Raw genomic sequence first — 19,068 nt, 5'->3', positions numbered from 1 at the left:
TCTTCATACATTCCGCCAAAAATGGTGTAACTCACTTTAGGACGATATAGAAAAGCTATAACAGGATTACGACTACCCAAACGCATATTACCCAGCACATAGTAACCCACCTTCAAAGGACACTCAAAGGTCATATTACTTTGCTTCAAAGCCGATATGAAACCCTGTTTCATTATCGGTATTTTACTAAAAGTTGCCGCTACATCACACAGGCGGGACGTGACATTATAAAGCGTCGATAATTTCTTACCCTCACGTATTATAATACGGAATTTCGATACCGGATAAGAGATTTCACGATTAACTGTGGTTTCGGAAGAGACACTACCTTGTTCGCCGAATGTCATGTTGACAATAAAATCGGGACGATTGTCAGTCCAGGAGGTATTGAAAAACATCGGTTGAAAACAGTTGACCTGAAATGGAGATTTTAGAGATTTTGAATTTATAATGGATCCAATTTAGGCTTACCTCCCTGCCCTGAGAAAATTGTAGATATTTTATTATCAAAATTGTTGTGGCTAATCCAATATTGGAAACAATTTTCTTTCCTCTGCAACCCATGCTGTTGCATGCTCATTAACTGAGTGAGGTTTTAGAAAATTCCCTCGTAATAAATTTTGTTTATGTTTTTGGATATTTTTTTCACAAATTTGTTTTTAATTATATTTTTGTTCATTTCTCAATTTTCTTCTACTAATTACATTCTAGTTAGAATGCAATTGTTTATTTTTATTTTCCAATTTTGAAAAATTTAGTATATTATCAAACTCTGCTATAGGGAACCCCCATGGTAGCAACATTTCCGACCGATCAACGACATTCCATTTATAATATAATTTTTATTTATAATAATTTCGAATTGCAACGATTAACTAGTATCTGATTTTAGTTTAAAATTATTTATTTACTAGTTTATAGGTCACTGTCACTTTTGATTTGGTAAACAAACTAATTCAAGTGCACATGATCATTGGAGGATGCTTAATAATATTTTTTAAGAGATCCACAAACAAGGCGTGAATTTTTTAACAATATTTGTTCAGAGATCCACGAACAAGGCGTGGATTTTTTAAATAATATTTTTCAGGGATTCACAAACATTTTTATATATCTTTGTATACATCAAATATTTTTTTTTATTTAAAAATGTATTGCCTTTTTTAATATACGTATCTATTTCTATTATACAATTTAACTATGTAATATTATATAATTTCACATTCGGATACTTATAAGTAAAATATTTTTTTTTTTTTATTTTTTACATGCATATTATATAAGTGTTGCTATTCTTTGTACAAAAGTTTAAACTTTTCCGCCAAGCGTATAATTTGTGTAATTTTCTCTTTAATTTTTTTGCCGCCCACATTTTTACCAATCACTTCCATGTTCACGTCTTTGTAGTCATCCGGTAGGGTGCTGTTATCGGCCAAAATAATTTTCGTCATAAAAGTGGCATGGCAGATTTCAATGGGAGCACTTCGATGGATTTCCTTCATGAAACTGGAAAAATGAAAAGAGATGAGAAGGTGTTAGTTAAAGTCTTTAAAAAAAATTTTGCAAACCAGTGAGGAGAGCAGTATAGTCGGACGGGGCCGACCATATGATACCCTACACAACTTCCACGAAACTCTAAGTTTCTATATTATGAGCTTGGGTAATATTGCGTGATATTTGCACCCTCTTGACCGACTAGATGTCAACAATAATCAGTAGACGAGAGTTGTACTTGTCCAGATTATCTTTACCGTGGGTTATGTTGTGATTTTGGGCTTACAATTGTGGCCTATAGATCGACTCCAAAAAAAAACTGCAAAAAATTATGTTTTCGTTCCACTTCACCCCAAAATTATTATCTGATCATCACATAAAATTATGGGCCTTGTCCTTGACCATAACTGCAATCTCATGGAAAATTTCAAAGCGATCAGCGCTATATTTCCGCCCTCTAAGTACGTAAACACTTGTAAATATTTAAGTGTAACTCCCACATCTGAGTACATACGACCATATAATTGGTATCAATTTAAAGGTCAACCACTCTTCTTGAACATACCATCAACTTCTCGGGTCTATGTCTTTCAGGGGCACATATATACGCAATAGAATACGAATTTTGTAATTTTTCACACACAAGTCAGGGTTCCAATTGACCCGCTAAGTATTGACCAATCAAAACAAGAATGCTAATTCTTTAGCCCGATCCCGTTCTCCATGTAAAATTTGCGATGTTCGAACCATAATTATAATGGACAGACGGACGGACACACATGTCTAGATCGACTCAGCTAGTCAAGATATGACGATCGATATACTTAAACGTGGGTATAGGACCAATATTTCGCGGCGTTACAAACTTTTGGGGCTGCACGAAGCTAAAAACCTGACAACATAGTTGTGTAGGATTTAAAAATCCACGCCCTGTGTGGATGCTTGAAAAAATATTCTTTAAAAAATCCACGCCTTGTGTGGATGCTTGAAAAAATATTCTTTAAAAAATCCACGCCTTGTGTGGATGCTTGAAAAAATATTCTTTAAAAAATCCACGCCTTGTGTGGATGCTTGAAAAAATCCACGCCTTGTGTGGATGCTTGAAAAAATATTCTTTAAAAAATCCACGCCTTGTGTGGATGCTTGAAAAAATCCACGCCTTGTGTGGATGCTTGAAAAAATATTCTTTAAAAAATCCACGCCTTGTGTGGATGCTTGAAAAAATCCACGCCTTGTGTGGATGCTTGAAAAAATATTCTTTAAAAAATCCACGCCTTGTGTGGATGCTTGAAAAAATATTCTTTAAAAAATCCACGCCTTGTGTGGATGCTTGAAAAAATATTCTTTAAAAAATCCACGCCTTGTGTGGATGCTTGAAAAAATATTCTTTAAAAAATCCACGCCTTGTGTGGATGCTTGAAAAAATATTCTTTAAAAAATCCACGCCTTGTGTGGATGCTTGAAAAAATATTCTTTAAAAAATCCACGCCTTGTGTGGATGCTTGAAAAAATATTCTTTAAAAAATCCACGCCTTGTGTGGATGCTTGAAAAAATATTCTTTAAAAAATCCACGCCTTGTGTGGATGCTTGAAAAAATATTCTTTAAAAAATCCACGCCTTGTGTGGATGCTTGAAAAAATATTCTTTAAAAAATCCACGCCTTGTGTGGATGCTTGAAAAAATATTCTTTAAAAAATCCACGCCTTGTGTGGATGCTTGAAAAAATATTCTTTAAAAAATCCACGCCTTGTGTGGATGCTTGAAAAAATATTCTTTAAAAAATCCACGCCTTGTGTGGATGCTTGAAAAAATATTCTTTAAAAAATCCACGCCTTGTGTGGATGCTTGAAAAAATATTCTTTAAAAAATCCACGCCTTGTGTGGATGCTTGAAAAAATATTCTTTAAAAAATCCACGCCTTGTGTGGATGCTTGAAAAAATATTCTTTAAAAAATCCACGCCTTGTGTGGATGCTTGAAAAAATATTCTTTAAAAAATCCACGCCTTGTGTGGATGCTTGAAAAAATATTCTTTAAAAAATCCACGCCTTGTGTGGATGCTTGAAAAAATATTCTTTAAAAAATCCACGCCTTGTGTGGATGCTTGAAAAAATATTCTTTAAAAAATCCACGCCTTGTGTGGATGCTTGAAAAAATATTCTTTAAAAAATCCACGCCTTGTGTGGATGCTTGAAAAAATATTCTTTAAAAAATCCACGCCTTGTGTGGATGCTTGAAAAAATATTCTTTAAAAAATCCACGCCTTGTGTGGATGCTTGAAAAAATATTCTTTAAAAAATCCACGCCTTGTGTGGATGCTTGAAAAAATATTCTTTAAAAAATCCACGCCTTGTGTGGATGCTTGAAAAAATATTCTTTAAAAAATCCACGCCTTGTGTGGATGCTTGAAAAAATATTCTTTAAAAAATCCACGCCTTGTGTGGATGCTTGAAAAAATATTCTTTAAAAAATCCACGCCTTGTGTGGATGCTTGAAAAAATATTCTTTAAAAAATCCACGCCTTGTGTGGATGCTTGAAAAAATATTCTTTAAAAAATCCACGCCTTGTGTGGATGCTTGAAAAAATATTCTTTAAAAAATCCACGCCTTGTGTGGATGCTTGAAAAAATATTCTTTAAAAAATCCACGCCTTGTGTGGATGCTTGAAAAAATATTCTTTAAAAAATCCACGCCTTGTGTGGATGCTTGAAAAAATATTCTTTAAAAAATCCACGCCTTGTGTGGATGCTTGAAAAAATATTCTTTAAAAAATCCACGCCTTGTGTGGATGCTTGAAAAAATATTCTTTAAAAAATCCACGCCTTGTGTGGATGCTTGAAAAAATATTCTTTAAAAAATCCACGCCTTGTGTGGATGCTTGAAAAAATATTCTTTAAAAAATCCACGCCTTGTGTGGATGCTTGAAAAAATATTCTTTAAAAAATCCACGCCTTGTGTGGATGCTTGAAAAAATATTCTTTAAAAAATCCACGCCTTGTGTGGATGCTTGAAAAAATATTCTTTAAAAAATCCACGCCTTGTGTGGATGCTTGAAAAAATATTCTTTAAAAAATCCACGCCTTGTGTGGATGCTTGAAAAAATATTCTTTAAAAAATCCACGCCTTGTGTGGATGCTTGAAAAAATATTCTTTAAAAAATCCACGCCTTGTGTGGATGCTTGAAAAAATATTCTTTAAAAAATCCACGCCTTGTGTGGATGCTTGAAAAAATATTCTTTAAAAAATCCACGCCTTGTGTGGATGCTTGAAAAAATATTCTTTAAAAAATCCACGCCCTGTGTGGATTTTCCACTTGTGTGGATGCTTGAAAAAATATTCTTTAAAAAATCCACGCCTTGTGTGGATGCTTGAAAAAATATTCTTTAAAAAATCCACGCCTTGTGTGGATGCTTGAAAAAATATTCTTTAAAAAATCCACGCCTTGTGTGGATGCTTGAAAAAATATTCTTTAAAAAATCCACGCCTTGTGTGGATGCTTGAAAAAATATTCTTTAAAAAATCCACGCCTTGTGTGGATGCTTGAAAAAATATTCTTTAAAAAATCCACGCCTTGTGTGGATGCTTGAAAAAATATTCTTTAAAAAATCCACGCCTTGTGTGGATGCTTGAAAAAATATTCTTTAAAAAATCCACGCCTTGTGTGGATGCTTGAAAAAATATTCTTTAAAAAATCCACGCCTTGTGTGGATGCTTGAAAAATATTCTTTAAAAAATCCACGCCTTGTGTGGATTTTCCACTTGTGTGGATGCTTGAAAAAATATTCTTTAAAAATCTACGCCTTGTGTGGATTTTCCACTTGTGTGGATGCTTGAAAAAATATTCTTTAAAAAATCCACGCCTTGTGTGGATGCTTGAAAAAATATTCTTTAAAAAATCCACGCCTTGTGTGGATGCTTGAAAAAAATATTCTTTAAAAAATCCACGCCTTGTGTGGATGCTTGAAAAAATATTCTTTAAAAAATCCACGCCTTGTGTGGATGCTTGAAAAAATATTCTTTAAAAAATCCACGCCTTGTGTGGATGCTTGAAAAAATATTCTTTAAAAAATCCACGCCTTGTGTGGATGCTTGAAAAAATATTCTTTAAAAAATCCACGCCTTGTGTGGATGCTTGAAAAAATATTCTTTAAAAAATCCACGCCTTGTGTGGATGCTTGAAAAAATATTCTTTAAAAAATCCACGCCTTGTGTGGATGCTTGAAAAAATATTCTTTAAAAAATCCACGCCTTGTGTGGATGCTTGAAAAAATATTCTTTAAAAAATCCACGCCTTGTGTGGATGCTTGAAAAAATATTCTTTAAAAAATCCACGCCTTGTGTGGATGCTTGAAAAAATATTCTTTAAAAAATCCACGCCTTGTGTGGATGCTTGAAAAAATATTCTTTAAAAAATCCACGCCTTGTGTGGATGCTTGAAAAAATATTCTTTAAAAAATCCACGCCTTGTGTGGATGCTTGAAAAAATATTCTTTAAAAAATCCACGCCTTGTGTGGATGCTTGAAAAAATATTCTTTAAAAAATCCACGCCTTGTGTGGATGCTTGAAAAAATATTCTTTAAAAAATCCACGCCTTGTGTGGATGCTTGAAAAAATATTCTTTAAAAAATCCACGCCTTGTGTGGATGCTTGAAAAAATATTCTTTAAAAAATCCACGCCTTGTGTGGATGCTTGAAAAAATATTCTTTAAAAAATCCACGCCTTGTGTGGATGCTTGAAAAAATATTCTTTAAAAAATCCACGCCTTGTGTGGATGCTTGAAAAAATATTCTTTAAAAAATCCACGCCTTGTGTGGATGCTTGAAAAAATATTCTTTAAAAAATCCACGCCTTGTGTGGATGCTTGAAAAAATATTCTTTAAAAAATCCACGCCTTGTGTGGATGCTTGAAAAAATATTCTTTAAAAAATCCACGCCTTGTGTGGATGCTTGAAAAAATATTCTTTAAAAAATCCACGCCTTGTGTGGATGCTTGAAAAAATATTCTTTAAAAAATCCACGCCTTGTGTGGATGCTTGAAAAAATATTCTTTAAAAAATCCACGCCTTGTGTGGATGCTTGAAAAAATATTCTTTAAAAAATCCACGCCTTGTGTGGATGCTTGAAAAAATATTCTTTAAAAAATCCACGCCTTGTGTGGATGCTTGAAAAAATATTCTTTAAAAAATCCACGCCTTGTGTGGATGCTTGAAAAAATATTCTTTTGAAAAATCCACGCCTTGTGTGGATGTTTGAAAAAATATTCTTTAAAAAATCCACGCCTTGTGTGGATGCTTAAAAAAATATTCTTTAAAAAATCCACGCCTTGTGTGGATGTTTGAAAAAATATTCTTTAAAAAATCCACGCCTTGTGTGGATGCTTGAAAAAATATTCTTTAAAAAATCCACGCCTTGTGTGGATGCTTGAAAAAATATTCTTTCAAAAAATCCACGCCTTGTGTGGATGCCTGAAAAAATATTCTTTAAAAAATCTAAGCCTTGGATCTTTGAAATAATATTTAAAAAAATCTGGTGGTGTTTCACTTACCCCAACAACGAGTATTTATCCGTCTCTACATTCAAGGACTTCAAGCACTCAATAAATGCATTATAATACATTATTAAAAATTCATCCATATGCTGTTCCAATACGGGGACTTCTACACTGGAGAACAAGAAGAAAATAATATCATGGGCCAAACTTTCATATTGGGCAATTTGGAAATCCACAAATTTCACTTTTTCCGGAAGACCATTTTCATCTGAAAAAAAATCGAGAAAATGTAATTGGATTTTTTTCAAAACTTTCGTTAAATTTCGAACCATATTTCAACATTAAATTATTAATCCACAAATCACAATGGACAATTGTGGTGTAGAGATCATCCTCCGCATCAGGTTGGGTCAGAAATTCATCATATTCCTCCATTAATTCCTTAAATCGATTGATGTAGTTTTCATTGTTGTTGGTGGCCAAAGAAATTTCCTTGATGAGATCCTAGAAAGAAGAAGAAAAAATTATTTAATTTTGAAATTAAAAAAATAATCAAAAAATTGAAAATCTGACCCCATCCATTTGCTGCTTAACCTCCTCGGGCATATTATTCATATTAAATCGACGAAAATATGGCCTTATATATTTATCAAAATATTCCGGTTTCTTGAGCCTCAAGGCTATCGGCAGAGCATGATATTTGGCCAATTCCAATAAAATACACTTCGTCTGTTGCAAATTAAAGGGAACATGACGATTACCAGCCTTATAACCGGATGTTTGTAAATTCTCTTGCAGTAGCACCGCATCACGATCCACCTTTTCCGCCTCAGGATTTAAAGAAATTCGACTACCATAATATTTAGGAAATCCTTCGAAAATGTCATTTTCCGCCATACCAGCCTCCAATTGTATATCCCGTACAGCCTTACTCAAATACTGATAGACAGCATTTTCCGTTAGACAGGTACGTTCCGGTTGAAATAATTGCCAAAATAAATCATTTGTTATGGGTGGTAATTTGGCAATCAGCGGAATATCTTCGGTTCCTCCGGTGGGCTTTTCAATGTTCGCAGTTATGGCCAACATTACACTGCCATAATTTTCACCTGGCTTGGTGAGATAGCGGCTTGTGTAGGAGACCAATTTGCCGCCAATTAAATGGGGCTCTATTACAGAGGCAAGGTCAGCAATTCTGGGTACATCCGCCATGGTAACTAGAAGGGGAATATTGAAATGTTTTTAGTTTAAATACTAAAATAAAGCAAAAACTATCCGAGTAATTTGAGGTTTTTAAAAAATATTTGTCCAAAAAATCCCGGTATTTTGAGGTCTTTAAAAAATAGTTTTCAAAAAAATCACAGTGTTTATTTTGAAAAATCCCAGTATGTTTAGATCATTGAAAAATATTTATGGAAAAATCGCTGTATGTTGAAATTTTTTAAAGTATTTGTAAAAAAACAGTATTCGAGGTCTTACAAACTATTTACAAAATACCAGTATTTTTAGGACTTTAAAAAGTCCTAGTATTTCAAGATCCTTTAAAAATATATTTAAAAAATACCGTTATTTTGAGGTCTTTGCAAAAAAAATATAAAAAATACCTGTATTTTGGGACCTTGTCCTTGTATTTTAAAGTCTTTAAGAACTCCTAGTATTTTGAGATGTATAAAAGGAATATTTTCCAAAATCCTAATATTTAGAGGTATTTACAAAATATTTTGAATTTCGGAGTATTTACAATATATAAAAAATCCATGCTGTCCTTTTAATTGCTTTGAGAATTCTACCTTTATATTGGGGTCTTTGAAAAATATTTAAAACCAAATCCCAGTATTTAGGGGTCCTCAATTAAATGAAACATAATAATAAAAAACACCAGTATTTTGAATTCTTTAAAAAATATTTTTGATGTCGAGGTCTTTAAAAATATGAAAAAATACCAGTATTTTGAAGACTTTAAAAATATTAACAAAATCCTTGTAATTTGAGGTCTTTAAAATATTTTTTTCCCCAAATATCTGCGTGTTCTTCCAAAAAATCCTGTTCCAGAATTTTAAGTCTTCAAAAATTTACAAATTCCAGTGTTTTAATTCATTCAAAAAAATTAAAAATCCCAGTATTTTTAGGCTTCAAAAAATTTTAAAAATCAGTATTTTAAATCTTCAAATATTTAAAATCTTAGTATTTTAAGTCTTAATGAAAAAATCAAGGCATTTTTTGTGGTCTTAAAAAATACGCGCCTTGTTTGAGTCTTTAAAAAATCCAAGTCTTGTTTGAGTCTTTAAAAATATATGCTTTAAAAAAATCGACACCTTGTCTGACTCCCCAAAAATTATTCTTTAAAAAATCCACGCCTTGTTTGAGTCTTTGACAAAATATTCTTATTTTTTATTCTAGAAACTTATGGAACAAAAAGAAATTGAAAACTAGTTTTTTTTTTTAATTTCAAAATGTCTGCAAGCGTTATTTAAAAAAATATTTTAATTAATATTTCCTGGTTTTTGTTGCCGTTGGCATTTAGCGAATTTATTATTTATGGCCTATTACATTTCATTACAGCGTCAGCATCTCCACAACATTGTTTGGACATGGATGATTAACGAATTATTTAATTTATCGTATAAACGGAATATACGAAAACATAAATATGATGACAAATTGATGGGAGTTTACCAGTAAAAGAGAGAGAATTGTGTAAAGCACTATTGAACGGTAAACGATTGTATTAAACAAAATCTGATTAACAAATCAGCTGTTCCTTAACCTTATTTTAATTGTATAATATCATAATCTATTAATAAGGTAGCCCATGGTACAATTATAAAAGGTAACAGCAAATCCCAGCTGATTTGATTCCAACGTAATACTAGTGTCAATATGAATTTGACAAATTATGTTTATAAAAATCACCCAACAGGAAAATTGGGAACGCATACAATTTGAAATTGTTCTTTATTAATGTGCTCCCGTATTCAATTTACTCAATCTGCCTGCTGGGAAAGTTTGAGGAAGCAAATCTTTCTTGAAGGAATTACTCGCTATTCCCAGCATTGTCATATGTGTTACACATATACATATATGGCATTGGCTCAATTAAAGGAAAGATGTGGAAGCGATAGAAATATAAATTTGATAGATTTTCATTCATGTTTTTCAATTTTTATTTTGAGGATTCGAAAATATTCCATTTTCAAAATAAAAATAATTTGATGATAATTTGTTTGTTTGTTTACATTTTTCTGTCAAATGAGTTGACACTAGTAGAACATACAACAACAAATTTCCATGTGGTTGTTGTATCGATTTTTGTACAACAACACTTGCTGTTACCTTTTATTATTATACCATGAAGGTAACCCAGCAAGCGGAAGTCTTCACATTCTTTTCAAGTCTAATGTCAAAAATTTGGGCTTTGTTTACGTTTTTATAATGGAAGTCAATTAACAATAATGATTTTGACAGCAAATTTAAGAGGAAGCTGATATCCAGCTGGTCTTCCTGGATAACCTTATTTATAGGCCTTGGTTTATATTATAAATAATTCAAGTTCGATCAGCTGATTTGTCAATCAGCTGTTCCTTAACCTTATTTGTAATAGGATAATATCAGAGCTATTAATAAGGTCACCCAGCATGCGAAAGTCAGCTGATTCTTCCTAAGTCTAAAGTAAAAAATTTTCATAATGGAACTCAATTCACAATAATGATTTTGACAGACAACTTTAGAGACAACAGATATCCAGCTGGTCTTCCTGTACGACCTTATTTATAGGCCTTAGTTTATATTATAAATAAATCAAGTTCGATCAGCTGATTTGTCAATCAGCTGTTCCTTAACCTTATTTGTAATAAGGTCACCCAGCATGCGAAAGTAAGCTAATTCTTCCTAAGTCAAATGTCAAAATGGAAGTCAATTCACAATAACTGGTTTTGACAGCAAACTTGAGAATCAGCTGATATACAGTTGGTCTCCCTGGACGATGACCTTATTAAAAAGGCCTTGGATAATATCGGAGAATATTAATATAAATTAGATGTGTTTGTTAAGTTGAACGTCTAGTAAGTGAGAGCGAGTTTAGAGAGAAATCTTGGCAAATGTGTTACTGAGAGTTTCGACATGTTTACTTTGGAATTTTTGTATGTAACAATGATATGTTTTCGGGGTTTCTAAAAAAAGAAATGAAAATACAAAACAAAGTCTTGGACCTAAAACAACATTTAAAAATTTACACACTTATCGTAGATCTTAAATTTATTTAAAATCCACATTTATAATAGACCTCAAAGTTCGATAGTATTTTTTTTAATTTACATTCCACATTGTTTGCTGGGATCCCTCATTTTAAAATAATAAAATTAAATGTTTTTTAAACCACAGTTTTAGTTTCACAGACTTTCTTTATCACACAATTATGTAACTGTTTACAGTTTTTAAATTAACTATATTTTATTAATAAATCATAAAGTGTAATAGTATAGTATTTTTATTATTATTTATTTTTTTCATTATGAAAAAACGTTTTTAGTTATTATCACAGTCATTTACAAATTTTGCGAACTCCATTTAGTCCACTTAATTAATTTTTTCCTCAATCAAACCGATTTATTTATTAGGTAGGCCATTGTCATCCAAAGAGTAGTTTAATAAAAACTTACATCTGGTGTTACGAGTTCGGGTTTGTTTTGAAAATCGTCACACAAGTTTTATTTTTTCTAATTCGCACGTTTCGTTTTTTTTACAAGACAAAAAATTCACTCTGCTAAGGGCCGTCGATCATAACAGACTGTGTAGAATTAAACTATTCGAATGCGAAACCCACAAGTTTTTTTTCTTGGTTTTCAAAAAATAAATGAGAATGAATGCTAATAACAACAACAAATTACTAATAAATTATGTGAAAGTAGTAAATAGTGGGACCATCAAATACACGTATCTCTGACTATGGTGTTGACAATGTAGCGATTTTTTATTTTACACTAATATTTTTTCAGGGACTCAAACAAGGCGTGGATTGTTTAAAGAATATTTTTTAGGGCCTCAAACAAGGCGTGGATTGTTTAAAGAATATTTTTTCAAGGATTGGTTAAAGACAATTTTTTCAAGGGCTTCAAAAAACAAAGCGTGGATTGTTTAAAGAATATTTTTTTGGGGCCTCAAACAAGGCGTGGATTGTTTAAAAAATATTTTTTTAGGGCCTCAAACAAGGCGTGGATTGTTTAAAGAATATTTTTTTGGGGCCTCAAACAAGGCGTGGATTGTTTAAAAAAATATTTTTTTAGGGCCTCAAACAAGGCGTGGATTGTTTAAAGAATATTTTTTCAAGGATTGTTTAAAGACAATTTTTTCAAGAACCTCAATATGCTTCGATTGTTCAATAAAATATACAAGGACCTCAAAAATCTTGGATTTATTAAATAATATATTTTTCAGGACCTCAATCAAGGCCTGGGGTTTAAAGAAATATATATTTGTTTATGGATTTCAAGAAGAGGAGGTTTTTTAAAAAATATTTTTATGGACTTCAGTACGACGACAAAAATCCTTCTTTGGCTTTAACATGTCTATAAATTTCCCCTCCCTCGTCTTTCAAGACTTTCTTCCTTCAGCTCGTCTATAAAGGGTCCCTTCAGCTGAACTATAAAGACTGCTTCTGTCGGTCTATTAAAACTCACTTCTGCTCGTCTATAAAGACTCCCTTCAGTTTTTTACTAAAGTCTCCCTTCAGCTCGTCGATAAAGGACTCCCATCAGCTCGTCTACAAAAGTCTCCATCACGTTAGCTCGTCGATAAAGGACTCCACTCAGCTCGTCTACAAAAGACTCCATTTAGCTCCTTTGTGAAAGACCCCTTTCACATAACTTCGTCCATAAAGACTGCCTTCAGCTGAACTATAAAGACTCCCTTATACTTTATAGACCGGCCATTTAAAATATATTGTTTTAAAAAATCTAAAAATATATTTTTTGCCATTTTAAATTCCCCTTAAGTTAGCACCACTTATACTATTTGAAGAGCTGTCGTGTAATTTACTGATGAGATTGTTTTTACTCGCAAAAAAATTTTTTGAATTTTTAGTTTATTTTTTTGATTAAAGACCCACTGCTGATCTTGTCCGCTCTTGTGGCTATTATTACTCTTTTTCCCTCAGCGTCGTGTGCCATCATCATTCTCACCGTGGAAGCAGATAACATGATAACATTAATTGATTTGTAGCCAGTCATCGTCTATAAAATAATCTCATTTAGGAATAACGTTCGGACGTGCTCATAATACAAATATTTGTTTTTACAATAACAACAACAACAACAAAACAACTGCTCTCATAGTTATTATAGTAACCTAAACCACCTAGCACCCGCTAAAAAACTAATTTAATTTATTTTATAAAAAAAACAATTGTTTAACAAATATGTAAACACGGACATGAACACGCGAAATTGTCAACAATTTACAAAATTGTCAACGGCTTGGAAGGCAAAGTGTAATAAAAAAAAATGATCATAGAACAGTTTCTCTCATATGTCTGTTTGTACAATAATTGAGAATATTTAATATTAAATTTAAAAAATCTCAATTTTTTATATCTAATCTTATCTTGTCTATATAAAAATTCGCTTTAGCAATTACGTGCGAATAACGTCATTGTGAACAAAATTTGTTCACGCAAAACTTGCAGATAATAGGCCACACGACCCTTTGACAAGTGATCGTGGTGTTCGCTACTTTTTATAGCAAAGAACATGACAAGCAAAACCTTATCATTCCCCCAACTCAGACATTATGATCTTAGAGTCAAATCCTATTTCATAACCATAAATGGATAGATTTATTTATGAGCCTCCAGAGAAGATCTTCGTGTGTTCAAAATCTACTGAGGAATAAGTTTTCAAATATGAACATACTTAGCTGACTTGTGGCAGAACATTTGTTCCATAAGCCGAGCTTAAAAAAAGATTTCCTGGCGCTTCGGTCTTGTGCGCAGCTCATACAATTTGAGAGAACAGGTTCTGAGATGTTGTCTTCCACTTGATCATTTCATCGAAATAGTGGCCTTCCCCTTCTGCGTGAACGATCAGCTGATTCGCTTTTAAATGCCTTTTGAGTTTGGGCATCCGCACCCATTCTCACAATATGCCCTAGCCAACGTAGTCGCTGCTGCAGCTCGATACGTCTGACAATGTCAATGTCCGAGAATAGATGGTATAGCTCATGGTTCATTCGACGCAGATCAGACCATAGATCTTTCGGAGAAATTTTCTCTCAAACACTCCAAAAGCTGCCTCATCTGCTTGCGCAAGTAGCCATGCTTCAGGTCCATATAGCAGAACGGGCAGTATCAGTGCCTTGTAGAGTGTGAGTTTGGTCTGGCGGGAGGTGGCCTTGCTTGAGTTGCTTACTCAGACCGTAGAAACATCTGTTGGCTAACACTATTCTCCTACGGATTTCCAAGCTGTTGTTATTTATTTTTTCCTCTTTTAATATTGGAGACAGTTCCTCCTCCAGCTAGTCCACGTTCTATTAAAATATAAGGTATAGGACCATACACCATATGTAACGAGATTTTCTTATATTTTTAGTTTGATTGGATAGCTAAAACAAGTGGCAAGTTAAGCGAAACACAGACCCATTTTGTAATTTTTTTAGGCCCGTAGGCGTGATCAACTCTATAAATGCGTCTTTCTTGTGAGCCGTCCGAGTTTTGCTTATGGCGGTACCTCGAAGCTGTAATTTTCAAGTTCAACAGTTGGTCCGAGTCTACTACACTTTAGCTGTTACCGCTCGCAATGTTCGAACCACTATGTCGATGTCGTCGGTGAGTAACATGTGTTGGTTGGATGTACAGAGTACCATTTCTGTTCACATTTGCATCTCGTATGCCCTTTTCAAGCAGGATGTTAACAAGATCACACGAGACAAACTGTCACTTTGTCTGAATCCTTGTCGTTCGATATTAAAAAGGCTCCGAAAGGTCGTTTCGTACTTTAAATGCTGACATTGTACCAGTTAAAGTTATCCTACATAGCCGAATTAATTTTGCAGGAAATCCAAACGCAGAAATGACTTTAAACACCACTGAACGGATAGGGTTGTCGAATGCAGCGCCTTTATTGTCGACGAATAGGCGGATCGTGGGTCTTTTCCAGGATCTGGAGTGAAAATCTGGCCAATGTTGGATTTGTCAGGCCTGAAGCCACATTGATATGGTCCAATAATGTCATTGACCATTTGCTTCAATCGTTCACACACCACACTGGATAGTCCTTTATATGCGATGGGAAGAAGGCTAATTCCTCTATAGTTGACACATATTATATTGTTTCCTTTTTTGTGCACGGAGCACATGATGCTGAGGTTCCAAATTGTACTAATCTCTGGTGCATGCTACTGATAAACATCTGACCACCTGTGTTGAATAGCTCGGCGGGCAATCCATCGGCACTTGCTGCTTTATTGTTCTTCAGCCGATTAATTGCTGTTCTGACCTCATCTTGGCTACGTGGTATACATTTTATACCGTCGTCTATTATTCTGGGTATCTTCTTCGCCGCCAATATTTGATAACAGAAACTTTGCAAAATGCCCCTTCCAGATCCTCAATTTGCTATCTGTATCTGTCACCAGGTTTCCATCTTCATCTCTTTAATGCCTGCACCAAAGGCTTCGGTTTGGGGTTTTACTCGTTGGTAACATTTCCGGTCTTCTTTCTGAACTCCTGTACGTATCCCCCAATCTGTTCGCTTTTAAAAACTCCATTTGGGTCATTGACGAAAGCTGCCTTCTACTCCTCTTTAAGACTCCCTCCAACTTGTCTGTAAAGATGCAATGCCTTTAGGTCGACTGTGAAGATAACGGACCTTGAACTCACCAATAAAAAGAGTCCTTAATGTGTTCTTTAAAGAAGTCTCCCATTACTTCGTCTACAAAAACTTCTTTTGCGCTCCTTTATAAATGCTGCTTTAAGCTCCCTGCATTCAACTGGTCTATAGAAAGCTCATCTTGGACTTAAAGACTCCCTTCAGCCTTCATATATTAACAATTTAGGTGCAGAACAACTGAATTATCCGTTTTTGTTTCACTTTTAATCTAACGTCTTAACGTCGCGCACGTTACGTTTTCCACTAACTTCACCGTGTTTCATTCCATTCGTTCCCGCATTGATTGTCGTCATTCTAAAGGGCTAAACAAAATGTTCGCGTTGAGCGTTTTTTGTTATCGCGTTAACGCACGCAAAATTTAACTCCGAAGCGCAGCGCACAACAAATTCGAGCGTTTGTGTTATCGTTTCCTTGTGGATGTTGTATTTTCGATAACACATAAAGCAACGGATGGCTTAACGCGAGCCCCTTAAAGGGCTAAGCAGAATGCTCACTGGAAAACGCTCAACGCGAACATTCTGTTTAGCCCTTAAACATGACGAGTACCGCTGCGTTTTGCTTCACGCTCATTCGTAAACTTGATCATTGCCTTCCATTTTCGTTTCGATCTGGTCTTTATCGGCTTTTCTCTCTTCCGAATCATCTATTCGCAGCGTTCGAAACGAACGCTTTTAAATTAGGTTGACCTTATTTTGCCACTGTCAAAACCGAGTGAGACGGCAAAATTGGCACTGTCAAAATAGAGAAACAATCCGGAATTTGTACAACCGAAGGCTTTGTAAAGCATTTTTGCAAAGAATTACTATTTCAAGATAAAGGAAATTCTAACAAGAAATAAAATAATAATGTCTGCCGATAAAGAGAAAACAGCCAAAGGTGATTTGGGTTTGTTGGAGGAAGATGATGAATTTGAGGAGTTTCCAGCCGAAGGTAAGTTGCGAATAAAATAACAAAAAAATGAAGAATAAGACTCACCGCATTGTTGTGCTTGTCTCCACCACAGATTTCAATGCCGTCAATGAAGATGAGGATGAAGTCAATGTTTGGGAAGACAACTGGGATGATGATAATGTCGAAGACGACTTCAGTGTACAGTTGAAGGCCCATTTGGAAAAACAAGCCATGGAAACGTAAAGAAAAATGCAACCAGCCCTCATTTCACAAATCGGAAAACATTTTGTTCATGATTGTTTTCTATTTAAGAGTTTAATTTTAGAAGATTCTTTTGTAAGTAAAAAATAATAACATTAAAAACACCTAATTCCTCGACTCCATTTAATGATTATTGATATTCACTGATAACATAGGTGGTTAATATCTCGGAAATAGTTTCCTCAAGATATTCCGCAATATCCTTCTGCTCATCAATTTGACCATCCAAGGCATGCTCTTCCTTCTCCAATTTAGCCAAATGATCGGTTTTCTCCTTTAGCACCTCGTGCAAGGTTTGCAGCGACTCTTTGTGAGCCTTTTCCTTGACCTCGAACTGTTGTTTCTTGGTAACATATTGATGTTCCAGAGTTTCATATTTTTGCTGCTCATCTTCGATATTTTGTGTGAGAATGCTGCGCCTCTCCTGGGCCGTACGTTCATCAGCCATGGCTTTTTCCAGTTGTTTATTGGTTTCCTTGAGCTGATCAATTAGACGCAGTGGCACAATATCGCTGGCATTTTCAATTTCCTTCTTGAGGCGTTGCATTAATTCCACGCTATTGGATAGCTCGCGTAGAGAATTCTCACTGCTATTGGCCATTTCTTTGTGGCGTGCAATATCGGCCTTTATGTTGTCGATATGTTTTTGTAATTCACGTGACTCCTCATCGGCCACAACCTTCTTCTGCAGACTCCTCTTTTGTTCGTGTAAATGTTTTAGCCTTTCGGACAATTCTTCGCAGGACTCCTTTAGCTTTTGTAGTGACTCGTCTTGGCTGGCCTTGCGTTTTGCCAATTCCCTATGTTCGGTTCTTAGTTGTGGCAACTTCTTTGTCAACTCATCCACAGTCATTTTAAGTTCATTAGACTGTTGGGCCTTCAATTCATTTTCACGTTGTTGGCGTTCTATCTGCGCCTTTAGTTCATGGTATTTTTGTATTGGCTCTTGGGCCATTTTAAATACCTCCTCCTTATACATATTATAATAAAATAGATAATTTAATAATATATACAAGGTATGTGAAGTCTTTTTGGGAGCTGTAATGAAAGGGGGATATTAAATTATTTTATTTCTTAACACATCTCGCCCAACTTACTTGGCCTTATCAGCTCATAATACGTAAAGGAATACGACTTATCGGTAATCTTGAGAAAATGATCAATCTGACGTGCCAGCCGTATAAGAAATAAACGATTCTCACGATTGTTTTCCACCGTATCGCTTTTATTCAATGGAAATGGCGGTTCCACTTTGTATCCAAAACGGCGAATATAACAAACCAAGGCTCTTATGAGGAAACCCTCAGTGGGTTGGGTCAAATCACTTTGTTTTATTTGACAATCGGCAAACACCTTGTTCCAACCTTCAACATCTTCCTTGGTAAGCATTTTTATAAATTGATTTTTAATAAATTTTATAAAACAAATGAATAATTCGTTTGTTTTGTTGCTTTCTGTTCTATTTTGGCGCCGAGGTTTAGGGGTCTATAGATCAAAAACGATTGACTGTAGGGTTATCAAATTCGAAAATGTTCCTTCAATGGAAACATTAACAATTTTTAATCATGGGGTAATTACCGATGATACAAGAACAATAGACCATAAAACTAATTATAAATATGAAAAGATATCAATTAATGTCCCCTTTAACAATGCAGCATCCACCATTTGTTCTTTGAGTCATTGATTTCTCTGGTGGAGCACCATAAACATTGCCGTATGTCAGCGATATATGACTTATCAATGACAATTGTGTTTAATAGGAAGGCCCACAAGAGTCACTGTGTTTTGAAAGGAAAATAAATATATGTATATTTAAAAATCCACACTTCCCGTTAAACAATTCTAAAGCGGTGTACACACTTGCACTTTTGAGTGGCAGTTATTTTTTTATCAATTAGTGACTGTCCAACAACCATGATCCAATAAATAGGTCGTGTCAGAAGCAATCGTGATCGACAATTTTGGAGTAAAATCCCCCATACTGTCAAATATTTGGTATGTTCCCGTACTACAAGAATCTAATATTTTTTATTACGATAACACTTTT

At 34.3% G+C, this 19,068-nt stretch overlaps 3 protein-coding genes across 3 annotated transcripts; 1 reads left to right on the top strand and 2 right to left on the bottom strand.

Annotated features, from left to right (window-relative positions):
- Positions 1–1,289: 1,289 nt before the first annotated feature.
- On the bottom strand, positions 1,290–8,199 carry LOC133321912 (uncharacterized). Its single transcript, XM_061530979.1, has 4 exons — positions 7,561–8,199; positions 7,317–7,491; positions 7,042–7,255; positions 1,290–1,506 (listed from the first exon to the last, which is right to left on the bottom strand). Exons 1-4 carry the CDS (start codon positions 8,197–8,199, stop codon positions 1,290–1,292), a joined length of 1,245 nt encoding a protein of 414 aa, XP_061386963.1.
- Positions 8,200–16,685: 8,486 nt separating this feature from the next.
- Positions 16,686–17,000, top strand: LOC133321920 (probable 26S proteasome complex subunit sem1). Its single transcript, XM_061530989.1, has 2 exons — positions 16,686–16,796; positions 16,870–17,000. The coding sequence occupies exons 1-2, from the start codon at positions 16,712–16,714 to the stop codon at positions 16,998–17,000; spliced, it is 216 nt and encodes a 71-aa protein (XP_061386973.1). The 5' UTR covers positions 16,686–16,711.
- Positions 17,001–17,148: 148 nt separating this feature from the next.
- On the bottom strand, positions 17,149–18,407 carry LOC133321911 (protein BCAP). The gene is made up of 2 exons (XM_061530978.1): positions 18,116–18,407; positions 17,149–18,056 (listed from the first exon to the last, which is right to left on the bottom strand). Exons 1-2 carry the CDS (start codon positions 18,405–18,407, stop codon positions 17,149–17,151), a joined length of 1,200 nt encoding a protein of 399 aa, XP_061386962.1.
- Positions 18,408–19,068: the final 661 nt, after the last annotated feature.

This window comes from Musca vetustissima, unplaced genomic scaffold, assembly GCF_032173495.1.
Source record: "Musca vetustissima isolate MV318-11 ecotype Yass unplaced genomic scaffold, APGP_CSIRO_Mvet_v1 utg7437, whole genome shotgun sequence".
NCBI lineage: Eukaryota > Metazoa > Arthropoda > Insecta > Diptera > Muscidae > Musca > Musca vetustissima.
The sequence above is the reverse complement of the archived record's forward strand: the minus strand, read 5'-3'. Positions and strand labels throughout refer to the sequence as shown.

Coding starts and splice junctions, on each gene's coding strand:
- LOC133321912 (XM_061530979.1), bottom strand. CDS start 8,199: ATGGCGGATGTACCCAGAATTGCTGACCTTGCCTCTGTAATAGAGCCC. Junction 7,492..7,560: donor TTAAGCAGCAAATGGATGGG/GTCAGATTTTCA, acceptor TCTTCTTTCTAG/GATCTCATCAAGGAAATTTC. Junction 7,256..7,316: donor TAATTTAATGTTGAAATATG/GTTCGAAATTTA, acceptor ATTTTTTTTCAG/ATGAAAATGGTCTTCCGGAA.
- LOC133321920 (XM_061530989.1), top strand. CDS start 16,712: ATGTCTGCCGATAAAGAGAAAACAGCCAAAGGTGATTTGGGTTTGTTG. Junction 16,797..16,869: donor TGAGGAGTTTCCAGCCGAAG/GTAAGTTGCGAA, acceptor TCTCCACCACAG/ATTTCAATGCCGTCAATGAA.
- LOC133321911 (XM_061530978.1), bottom strand. CDS start 18,407: ATGCTTACCAAGGAAGATGTTGAAGGTTGGAACAAGGTGTTTGCCGAT. Junction 18,057..18,115: donor TTATGAGCTGATAAGGCCAA/GTAAGTTGGGCG, acceptor CTTTCATTACAG/CTCCCAAAAAGACTTCACAT.